The 11,925-nt window shown below is 48.2% G+C and overlaps 1 protein-coding gene and 1 long non-coding RNA gene across 3 annotated transcripts; both read left to right on the forward strand.

The window, feature by feature from the left end:
- Nucleotides 1-957: 957 nt before the first annotated feature.
- LOC103640333 (ribonuclease J) lies at nt 958-2,126 on the forward strand. Its single transcript, XM_020544201.2, has 2 exons — nt 958-1,408; nt 1,657-2,126. The coding sequence occupies exons 1-2, from the start codon at nt 976-978 to the stop codon at nt 2,124-2,126; spliced, it is 903 nt and encodes a 300-aa protein (XP_020399790.1). The 5' UTR covers nt 958-975.
- A 443-nt stretch (nt 2,127-2,569) lies between these two features.
- LOC103639198 (uncharacterized) lies at nt 2,570-3,037 on the forward strand. 2 transcript variants are annotated; one of them, XR_559295.2, is made up of 3 exons: nt 2,570-2,686; nt 2,783-2,875; nt 2,965-3,037. It is a non-coding gene; the product is annotated as an uncharacterized lncRNA (long non-coding RNA). The 2 variants fall into 2 exon arrangements; XR_559296.2 differs by having other exon boundaries at nt 2,954-2,972.
- The last annotated feature ends 8,888 nt before the right edge of the window (nt 3,038-11,925 follow it).

An 11,925-nucleotide genomic window follows, 5' to 3' on the forward strand; every position in this document is an offset into this window, starting at 1 on the left:
TGAAGATGATGGATCGTCTCACTGATCTTGGCCCAAAAATTATCATGGGTAAAGATTCTGGCCTGCATACCTCTAGGCATGCCTACCGAGAGGAGCTGGTAAATTTTCGTTCTACTTGTTTTATGGTGTTGTGCTGTTGCCTTAAGATGACAAGAGGCCTTTGATTTATTATTTGCAAGAGGAAGTTCTTCGGATTGTTAAACCATAACATTTCTTGCCTGTTCATGGAGAACTCCTATTTCTCAAAGAACATGAATCACTTGGAAGATCAACTGGCATACGGCACATAACTGTAAGTAATCTCAGTAACTTGGTGCTCTGGATTTGTATGCCAACGGAGAGAATATGTGCATGTTTCTTAGTCTGCAGTGGGTATTGAATTTCAACAAGCAGTAAGAAATGTAGGACTATAGTAGCAGTGTAGTATTCACAAAGAACCTTGTTTGATCTGTATTTTTTTTAAATCCAAGTATTATTTGCATTGCCATAATACAGCAAAGCTCATATTTGTTAGCATTGATAGGGTTCTTAGATTGCTTCTATAATTGCAGGTAATAAAAAATGGAGAAATGCTTGGTGTATCGCATCTAAGAAACAGAAGAGTTTTGTCCAATGGGTTTGTTTCATTAGGGAAGGAGGATCTTCAGGTGAACCATTTATTTTACACATCATTTTTTCTATCTTTTGCAGTTATGATATCTAACATGATATATGATATTACAGCTCATGTATAGTGATGGTGATAAGGCTTTTGGTACATCCACTGATCTCTGCATTGATGAGAGACTAAGAATCGCATCTGATGGCATTATTTTTGTCGGGTAGTTTCTTGTACAGTTTTGGAGTATTTTCTAGGTTTATCTTCAGCAAAAATTTCTCCTCGCATGTGAAATGATAGTGATTTTATGTCGAACCTTGTGATAGTCAAAATGGTAAACCATATATAGTATTGTTTGGTGCACCTAAACATTTTACATGTTACTCCTTTGCAGCATGGAGATCTTCCGACCTCAGAAGGAACATGGTTTAACGCAGACTGGTTTGAAAGGAAAATTTAAGATTACTACAAGATGTCTATGGCTTGATAATGGAAGATTGTTGGACGCACTCTACAAAGCAGCTCATGCTGCATTGTCAAGCTGTCCTGTGAATTATCCACTTAGTCACATGGAGAGGATGGTAGCTGAAATCTTGAGGAAAATGGTACGGAAGTATAGTGAGAAGAGGCCTGATGTCATTGCGGTTGCTATGGAGAACACCACAACAAGTTTCTCAAAACACCTCGATGCTAAATCATCTAGAAATTTTGAACCTTCCTCAGCTACTAGCCATCTGAGCAGGAGTCCAGCTATGAGTCTTGAAGGCAGTTATAAAACACACCCAGACAACCCAGAGGTGGATGCTGAAGGTACTCGTAACTGATTGTCTTATGAATCACTCTAATTCTATAGTATCTTCGAATAAGGTGTTGCATAGCATGTCTTGAAACTTTAGAGTGGTCTGCATGGCAGATATAGTCCTACACTCAAACGGGCATCAACCGTCTCATGATGTATTGGCTTTTTAGTTTTCCATTAAATTCATATGGATGTGCATAGTCGCATGCCTTTCATCGTCTGATACTGTGTTGACCCTGTCACTACTTTCGTTACACAGAAACCCTTCCTGAGGCCACGAGAACAACACCGGATGATGCAACCACAAGTTCCAATGGTGAAGCATTCTTCTCTTCAGATTTACATCAGCCTAAAACATTGGAGCACTTATGGGAGTCATTCAAATCTCCTATAGCTGTTAAAATTGCACGGATTGTCAATGGGGGGAAGAAGCAAAATCTCGGCAAGATTGGCATAATGGGTAAGGACTCATCAATCCAGTCAACTCCCGCTCCAGCTAAATCTTCAAAAAAGAACAAGTGGAAACCTGAGGAAATCAAGAGCTTAATACAGATGCATGGCGAGATGAATGAGAGATTTCAGAGCGTGAAAGGAAGAATGGTCCTGTGGGAGGAGATTTCCGACAACATGTTGAAGCAAGGAATAAGTCGTACTCCGGCACAGTGCAAATCGCTTTGGACATCGTTAGTTCAGAAATACGAGGTTAGGGATAAATTCTGTTTCTTCTGAGTTCTAAAAAACCACCACCGGAAAGCAAGTACAGAAGGTTGTTTTGCTCCGTCTGTAGAACGAAGCAAGATAGCTTCAGATTGCGGTTGCAATGTCTGACATCGGTAATTTCTCTGTCGTTGGCATGAAAGCAAGAAGGACGCGGAGAGCATGAAGACGTGGCTGTATTTCTCGGTCATGGATAGGATCCTATCGCAGCAAGGGGAAATGGCAACCAAAGGGCATGCTGGTCATTTAAGCATCTCTATCTATCCCAGTCCCCACTTATGTGGGAGCCTCTTGCACTGGGTCTGCCCTTTTTTATCTATTCCAATAACTAATTATTGTGTAGTAACCATTTGATTTGTTTTTCAACTTCATTCTTCATTGTCTGATTTAAATTAAACTTAAATGGGCATGCTGGTTACTAATGTTTTATTTCATTATTATTTACCATAGTTTCCTCTTATAATGGATAATATCTGATGTTATGTTTCTTTCACCAGTGGAAATTTGCTCATGTTACATTCAGTAAGCCAGAATACCTCCAAGATTCAGATATTGTAATGAACAGATTCCATGTGAGATACGTTTTCCTTTTGGCGAAAGAATCCTTTCGCAAGAACATTCATTGTAACATTGAAGTATTGTATAAGCTTTTCCTGGTATTGTTTTAGAAACAGAGACCTGTTTATGGAGGTTGGGAACAACACCTTGGATTGGAGCATACAACCACTACCCCAAAAAGGTCCTACTTAGGCAACAACCAGGTATCATGCTTAAGAATGCTCACATTAAAAGACTTCACTGTTGCATAAAAGTTGAACATATTCTGATTATGATACTAGAGCAATTACAGAACCGCCATTCTTTTGAGAAGCATGTGAGGATTTACAACTAAAGCTGGGAATACTTTTTACATGTGATGAATGGTGAGTAACCTCCTTGTTAATTGAAAATGGATGGTAAGTATTAGGATCATCTTTTTTTAATGTCCTGAAGTATGTCTGAACTAAAGCTGAGAATGCTTTCAAACTGCAGATGAACAGGATATGAAGGCAGCCTGTTCCAAAAGCAGTCTTTTGGTGATGTACATGGACCTTTTGCATAGAGTAGTTTATGTGGCAGTTGTCTCAAGAATTTTCATCTGGTGGATGTACAGGGTTCGTATAGCAACATTTCCTTGTAGAAAGTTGAAGTTGTATATCGAGGGTGAATTTACCTATGTTTATCTTTTCGACCCCAAGCCTCTGGAAAGCTGTGAACCATAGCCTCATGAAATATGACTGCTCTTGATTCAGTGTTTGTGTTTTTCTTGTTTGTCATTATTTTGCGCTCGCTTTTAATATAACACACATTTTGTATATAAGTTACTATAGTATTATATGTTTCCGTTGCAACGCACGGGCACTCACCTAGTTACATATAAAGGATGCGTTGTTACTGGACAAGACTCTGCAGCCGGCAGCCCCTGTGTGTGAAGATTTTGACAGATCCTCATGTGGAATGGTTTTTGAGAAGCTAGTGAGTCCTAGCAATCAACCTCTTGACTGGTTGACTGACCTGCCTTTAATTTGTAACGGGCAGCTAGCGCGTGTTATTAATCGAATTAAACCATTTGATCCCCTGTGGTGCGCCTGACACGTACATATATGTACCCAACCAGCAGTTGATTAATCAAGGCATCGTCCTCAGGGGCGTCACGGCATGCATGGCCTAACAAGTAACAAACTCCTACCTCCAGTTCGCTAGTTTGTTTTAAAAAAATTATACAGTATACATAAGTCCATATCGTATACACACACATCCACATCTGTAAATGCAGTAATGCACCTTTGTAAATCCTATTCTTATTCCTACAAGTATCTTTTGAAAGATTTGATTGGCAGATTCTCGAGATCAATGAAGTCGTTATACGCACCTTGCTGTCGACGTCGACGGAACGGATATATGCACACGTGCGCGATTGATACACACATGTGATCCGAACCATGACGAACGCCCAACCGCCCGCCCGCTAGCTAGCTTCTTCCTTGATCCGATGTGGCCCAAGTCTACGCGCGGATATCTGAACGGGAATCTATGCGTACAAATGAGGATTCGATCATGGAAAGAGCAGGAAGTGGAATGCCATTATTCCATGCTGCTACTGCGACAGGGATACGCGCGCAGCGCGTCCATGGTCCGCTCACGCCTTTGTGCTTGCTCTGGTCTTCTAGCTGGTCCTGCATGCGCACGAGGCAGGGTTCATACTTCATACACACGCGCGAGCAAGCTGATGTGTCCTCGGCTCCAGAGTCCAGACCTTCGATGGTCTTGCTGCGCCTGCGCGGGACAGGAACCGTGCCGGCTTGACTAAGGGTAGAAATGCTGCCGGCCGGGCCACTAGTCCAGCATGACCGATCGATCGTTACGCTACAGGACAGGCGGGTCAGGTCGCGCGGGAAGATCAGGCTAGGCCAGTTTCAGTTCGTCGTTTGCTCGTGCGTGCTGGCGCTGGTTGGCCGGCCGGTCAATTTGAGTTTGCCCGTCGCCTTCGTCATTCCAATGTAATTCCCCTCGATCACCATCTATATATCGCGTGGATAGATTCCCAGCAGGCAGCAGATGTCATCCGTGTCTGTCTCTCTCGACCTCGATATCGCCCGCGCGCGACTAAATTCCCGTCGCGTTCCAACCGTGGCTTCCTGTCTGCTGCTGCTACTAGTAGTTGTAGTGTAGCCGTGTGCTAACGACCGGTCCTATATATATATATACAAAACACGATAAATTTTATACAAGTAAAAACGAACAATAAGATTCATATCTTATGTTATCTGGTACATAGCAAGTATCCATAAATTTTAAAAATATAACGTCATGTTTAGCTGTCAAGTACTCCCTCCGTACGAAAATAAAATCTGTTTTGGCTATTTGTTGGGTTCATATAATACTTGGTGTATATGCTATATACATATGCATATATTCATTAATATACAATTAAATATAAACATAAAAATAAAAGCTAAAACAAATATTATTTTAGGACAGAAGTAGTACCATTTATGTTTTAGAAAACATCCATCGAAAGTCTTTAGTATCGGTTGAGAACCGGTGCTATCTCTACTAACTATTAAGAACTTATTGTAGACTGCTCCCGCCCGCCTACCTACGCCCGCCCGCCTGCCGCGAACTGCCCGTCCGCACGACGCAATCCCGCCGCGACCTCCGCGAACCGCCCTAACGCCCGCCCGACGGATGCCACACGCCATGGTCGACCCGTGCCCGCAAATCCCGTCGTGGCCACTGCAGTCGCCAGTTCACCCGTGTGGTTGTGCGGTCGTGCGCTGCCTCGCCTCCCGCTCAGAGCTTCAGAGCTGTAGTGCACGCCTCGCCTCCCCTTCGTTGTCCCCTTACCCACCCGAGGCTGCAGAGACCCGGCCATACCCCCGCCTCGCCCCCACCTGCGGCTGCAGATGCACGTGCTTCGGCGCCGCTCCACCCGCATCCGCGACATGGGCGGGATTTCCAACCCACCCACGGCTGTCGCTCCACCCGCATCGGCCACGAACGTGAGCGAGGGAAGCGCAGCCACCAAATCTCCGACACTAACCCTAGGTCCTACAAAAGCCCTAGATCAGCAAGCCTCCGCCTCGGCGTGCCTTCACCCGAGCACGACCGCGTCCAGGAGACCCACGACTGCTACAACAGCTGCGCCGCCTTCCTCTTCGACAGCATGCGTCGGGGTCCGCCTCCATCATGCTCACCACCCACAACGTGGATTTAGGTAACTGGCTGAGCAAGCAATCTATGTATTGTCTTCCTGTCCACAATTGATATCTAATGTTTTATGTAGATTGCCCACACAAGACTGAAAATATTTGAACTTACAATAAAACTATCACAACTCTTTTCATTTGAGAAGCTATATTTTCAGACATTGTTAGTCATTTTTTTTCTGATTTATGACACTAGATGTACTTATCTGTGATTATAAAAAAATAACAAAAACTTTCCAATTCATGGTTCACAAATTAAAACAAATTTACTGATGTTGAAGCTGCAAGTTTTTTCTTTGATTTTTTGGCACCTGTAGGATTTGGGTTGCAATATATATAAAATGTACTTAACTGATTTTTTGTGAGAAATTCATTTGTGGGTCTGTGTTACTTAATCTCTACTAACTATTAAGAACCTATTGTAGACTGCCCCCACCCGCCTACCTACGCCCACCCGCTCGCCGCAAACTGCCCGTCCGCACGCCGCAATCCCGCCGCGACCTCTGCGAACCGCACTCCCGCCCGCCATCCAGCCCGCACGCCGCAATCCCGCCGCGGCCGTCGCGAACTGCCCGCTCGCACGCCGCAATCCCGCTGCGGCTGCTGCAGCAGCCGCCGCGACCTCCGCGAACCGCCCTAATGCCCGCCCGACACATGCCGCACACCATGGTCGACCCGTGCCCGCAAATCCCGCCGTGGCCACTGCAGCCGCCAGTTCACCCGTGTGGTTGTGCGGTCGTGCGCTGCCTCGCCTCCCGCTCAGAGCTTCAGAGCTGTAGTGCACGCCTCGCCTCCCCCTTCGTTGTCCCCTTACCCACCCAAGGCTGCAGAGACCCGGCCATACCCCCGCCTCGCCCCCACCTCCGCGCTCCTCCGACCCACCTGCGGCTGCAGATGCACGTGCTTCGGCGCCGCTCCACCCGCATCCGCGACATGGGCGGCATCTCCAACCCACCCGCGGCTGCCGCTCCACCCGCATCGGCCACAAACGTGAGCGAAGGAAGCACAGCCACCAAATCTCCGACACTAACCCTAGGTCCTACAAAAGCCCTAGATCAGCAAGCCTCTGCCTCGGCGTGCCTTCATTCGAGCACGACCGCGTCCAGGAGACCCACGACTGCTACAATAGCTGCGTCGCCTTCCTCTTCGACAGCATGCGTCGGGGTCCGCCTCCATCATGCTCGCCACCCACAACGTGGATTTAGGTAACTGGCCGAGCAAGCAATCTATGTATTGTTGTCGGCGTTTCGACCCCCGGGGGGTCCCTGGACCGACGAGTAAATTGTCGTCGCGTGCCCTAGCCCAGATGGGTCGGCGCGAGACAGAGCGCGAAGGGGGGAAAGCCAGAGGGAGACAGGCGTAAAAGGGGAAACCCGCGGCCTTCGTGTTTGTCCCGCGCCCAGGTCGGGTGCGCTTGCAGTAGGGGGTTACAAGCGTCCGCGTGGGAGGGAGCGAGAGGCTTGCACGCGCGCCGTCCCGTCCTCCCCGCGCGGCCAACCTTCCGTAAGAGGGCCCTGGACCTTCCTTTTATAGGCGTAAGGAGAGGGTCCAGGTGTACAATGGGAGATGTAGCAGTGTGCTAACGTGTCTAGCAGAGAGGAGCTAGTGCCCTAAGTACATGCCGTCGTGGTAGCCGGAGAGGTTTTGGCACCCTGTTCGTGTAATGTCGTGGCCGTCGGAGGAGCGCTGGGGCCTTGCGGAAGGACAGCTGTCGGGGCTGTCGAATCCTTGCTGACGTCTCCTTGCTTCCGTAAGGGGGCTGAGAGCCGTCGTCGTCATGGAGCACGCGGGGCGCCATCATTACTTGTTTTACCGGGGCGAGCCAGATAGGACGCCGGTCTTGTCCCCCGTAGCCAGAGCTAGCTAGGGGTAGGGTAATGATGGCCCCTCCTGTGGCGTGGTCGGTCCGAGCCCTGGGTTGGGCGAGGCGGAGGCTCCTCCGAGGTCGGGATCGAGTCTGTCTTCCGAGGTCGAGGTCGAGTCCGAGCCCCTGGGTCGGGCGAGGCGGAGACCGTCGGCTGAGGCCAGGGCTGAGTCCGAGCCCTGGGGTCGGGCGAGGCGGAGTTCGTCGTCTTCCGGGGCCGAGGCCGAGTTCGAGCCCTGGGGTCGGGCGAGGCAGAGTTCGTCGTCTTCCGGGGCCGAGGCCGAGTCCGTGCCCTGGGGTCGGGCGAGGCGGAGTTCGTCGTCTTCCGGGGCCGAGGCCGAGTCCGAGCCCTGGGGTCGGGCGAGGCGGAGTTCGTCGTCTTCCGGGGCTGAGGCCGAGTCCGAGCCCTGGGGTTGGGCGAGGCGGAGTTCGTCGTCTTCCGGGGCCGAGGCCCAGTTCGAGCCCTGGGGTCGGGCGAGGTGGAGTTCGTCGTCTTCCGGGGCCGAGGCCGAGTTCGAGCCCTTGGGTCGAGCGAGGCAGAGTTCGTCGTCTTTCGGGGCCGAGGCCCAGTTCGAGCCCTGGGGTCGGGCGAGGCGGAGCCTCCTATGGCGCCCGAGGCCGGACTTGGCTGTTGTCAGCCTCACTATGTCGAGTGGCACAGCAGTCAGAGCGGCACAGGCGGCGCTGTCCTCTTGTCAGACCGGTCAGTGGAGCGGCGAAGTGACTGCGGTCACTTCGGCTCTGTCGACTAAAGGGCGCGCGTCAGGATAAGGTGTCAGGACATCCTTGCATTAAATGCTCCTGCGATACGGTCGATCGGCGTGGCGATTTGGCCAAGGTTGCTTCTTGGCGAAGACTGGGCCTCGGGCGAGCCGAAGGTGTGTCCGTTGCTTGAGGGGGCCCTCGGGCGAGACGTAAATCCTCCGGGGTCGGCTGCCCTTGCCCGAGGCTGGGCTCGGGCGAGGTGTGATCGTGTCCTTGAGAGGACCGAGCCTTGACTTAATCGCACCCATCAGGCCTTTGCATCTTTGTGCTGATAGGGGGTTACCAGCTGAGATTAGGAGTCTTGGGGGTACCCCTAATTATGGTCCCCGACAATTGTCTTCTTGTCCACAATTGATATCTAATGTTTTATGTAGATTGCCCACACAAGACTGAAAATATTTAGACTTACAATAAAACTATCACAACTCTTTTCATTTGAGAAGCTATATTTTCAGACATTGTTAGTCCAATTTTTTTTCCTGATTTATGACACTAGATGGACTTATCTGTGATTATAAAAAATATAACAGAAACTTTCCAATTCACGGTTCACAAATTAAACAAATTTACTGATGCTAAAGCTGCAAGTTTTTTCTTTGATTTTTTTGGCACCTGTAGGATCTGGGTTGCAATATATATATAAAATGTACTTAACTGATTTTGTGAGAAATTCAGTTGTGGGTCTATGCTACTTAAACGCATTTAAAGTTCCCTTAGCAGAAAATAATTGACACTGGCTGTTGCAGGTATGGTGAGAACGTGTTAGAAGTTAAGAAGAATCCTAACTGGATATGTCCAGTTTGTCGTGGTATCTGTAATTGCAGCATATGCAGAACCAAGAAAGGATGGTTACCTACTGGTTCTGCCTATAGGAAGGTATATCTAATAACATACTATCCCCTATTACCTTTGAAAGGCACAAACTGCTAATTGAAGCTGGCATAGCGTAAAATATTATCTATGTTTGTGGATCATGCGTTTGTTTAGGTTGTTTGTAGCCTATGCCTAACCTACTTGGTGGCTAGGAAAAATAATGGAGTGGATCCAATGTAGGTAGTATGCATATTTGGTTCTAATGTTGGTAGTATGTATGTACCAATTTGTCAAAGATCCAACAATCCTGACAGTCTGGCATCTTCCTTCGTGCAGGTGGTTGAACTTGGGTACAAATCTGTGGCACACTTTTTAATTGCGACACATCGAGCATCATCAGATAACTCAGAGGATTCAAGCCCAGCTGGCAAAGAGAAGTCGCTGTCTGCTAAATCTGAAAGCTCATGCATTTCCAATCATGATAGCCCGAATGCCAATGAGAGGCCCGAGGATGGTGAAACGAGCACCAAAGCTAAGGTGAAGAAAGCAACCCGCCGCAAAGTGAAGAAGAGTTCTGACGGCGACAAAGAAGACAGCAGAAGCGAGTCCGTGGTGACATCTGAGTGCCAGGATGGCCATCAAGCCAACACGGAGGTTGGGTGTGTCACTCCATCGTCCAAGCCAGTGTCAAGGAAGAGGAAGTGAGAGCACCTAGAGGGGGGGTGAATAGGTGATCCTGTAAAAACTTAAACTTATAGCCACAAAAACTTGTTAAGTGTTAGCACAATGATTGCCAAGTGGCTAGAAAGGAGTCTCAGTAAAACACAATACCACAAGAGATCAATCACAGAGATGACACAGTGGTTTATCCCGTGGTTCGGCCAAGACCAACGCTTGCCTACTCCACGTTGTGGCGTCCCAACGGACGAGGGTTGCAATCAACCCCTCTCAAGCGGTCCAAAGACCAACTTGAATACCACGGTGTTTTGCTTTGCCTTTCAATATCTCGTTTGCGAGGAATCTCCACAACTTGGAGCCTCTCGCCCTTACACTTAAGATTCACAAAGAAATACAGAGTAAGGGAGAAACTAGCAACGCACACAAGACTCAAAATCAGAGCAACAGCACGCACACAAGTCGCAACAAGAGCTCGCAACACAACTCAATGAGTCCACAACTCAACAAGAGCTCTAAATGCTATCACAATGAACCAAATGCGTGGAATCGATGTCTTGGTGCTTAGGAATGTTGTAGGAATGCTTGGTGTGCTCCTCCATGAGCCTAGGGGTCCCTTTTATAGCCCCAAGGCAGCTAGGAGCCGTTGAGAGCAATTCTGGAAGGCTAATCTTGCCTTCTGTCTTCGGGCGCACCGGACAGTCCGGTGCACACCGGACACTGTCTGGTGCCCGATTTCTTTCCTTAAACGGCGCAGCCGACCGTTGCAGATCTGGGAGCCGTTGGCGCACCGGACAGTCCGGTGCACACCGGACAGTCCGGTGCCCCCTTCCGACCGTTGGCCCGACCACGTGTCGCGCACAGATTCCGCGGCCGACCGTTGGCCCGGCCGACCATTGGCTCACCGGACAGTCCGGTGCACACCGGACAGTCTGGTGAATTTTAGCCGTACGCCGTCGGCAAATTCCCGAGAGCGACCACTTCGCTCGAGGCAACCTGGCGCACCGGACACTGTCCGGTGCACCACCGGACAGTCCGGTGCTCCAGACCGAACAACCTTTTGGCTGTACACAGCCAACTTTTCTCTGACTCGATTTCTCCTGTTTCAAGCACTTAGACACAATACATTAGTCTTCAAAACAATGTACTAAGGCTTAGAAACATACCTTTACTCTTGATTTGCACTATGTCCACCCATGGGTATAGATTCACATTTAAGCACTTGTGTTGGCACTCAATCACCAAAATACTTAGAAATGGCCCAAGGGCACATTTCCCTTTCAATCTCTCCCTTTTTGGTGATTTATGCCAACACATCATAAAGCAACTAGAACAAGTGCAATATCACTTCAAATAAAAACTCAAATTTATTTTGATTCAGTTTTGGCATATATGGATCATCCTTTGCCACCACTTGGTTTGTTTTTCAAATCAACCTCAAAATCCTATCTCTAAGTCAAATCCACTTGTAGAGACATCAAGAGAGGTTTTCCAAAGAAAAATGATTCAAGATTCCAAAAACTCCCCCTATTTCCCATAATCAATACTTCTCCCCACAAGAAGTCAACTTTTGACAAGAGAGACAACAAAAGAGATTTGACAAACCAAAAGCTCTATTCTACTGTTTTCAAAATCTCTCAAGTGGTAGCTGATCCATTTATCACTTTGGCCTTTATTTTCTCCCCCTTTGGCATCAAGCACCAAAACGGGATCAATCTTGGCCCATTAACCCCATTGCCTCACCAAAATCTTAAATTAAGAGCAAATAGGCAATAAGAGTTACAGGATGAACTTGGAGAAATTATTCTTTTCATCGGAGTGCAGTGGAAGTCTTTCACGGTACAAGTCCACCTTTCCCTTTCAAACCTTCTTTGAGACTAAAACAATCAAACTCAAACAAATGGTTAGTCTCAAAGGGTCAAGTTGCAACACGTCTCCCCCTAAA

The sequence above is a fragment of the Zea mays genome, chromosome 9, assembly GCF_902167145.1.
Source record: "Zea mays cultivar B73 chromosome 9, Zm-B73-REFERENCE-NAM-5.0, whole genome shotgun sequence".
Classification (NCBI taxonomy): domain Eukaryota; kingdom Viridiplantae; phylum Streptophyta; class Magnoliopsida; order Poales; family Poaceae; genus Zea; species Zea mays.

What these genes read in the sequence shown, in the direction of transcription:
- LOC103640333 (XM_020544201.2), top strand. Translation starts at nt 976, where the DNA reads ATGTTACTCCTTTGCAGCATGGAGATCTTCCGACCTCAGAAGGAACAT. An exon ending in CCCAGAGGTGGATGCTGAAG is followed by an intron (nt 1,409 to 1,656) that starts GTACTCGTAACT and finishes TTCGTTACACAG; the next exon opens with AAACCCTTCCTGAGGCCACG.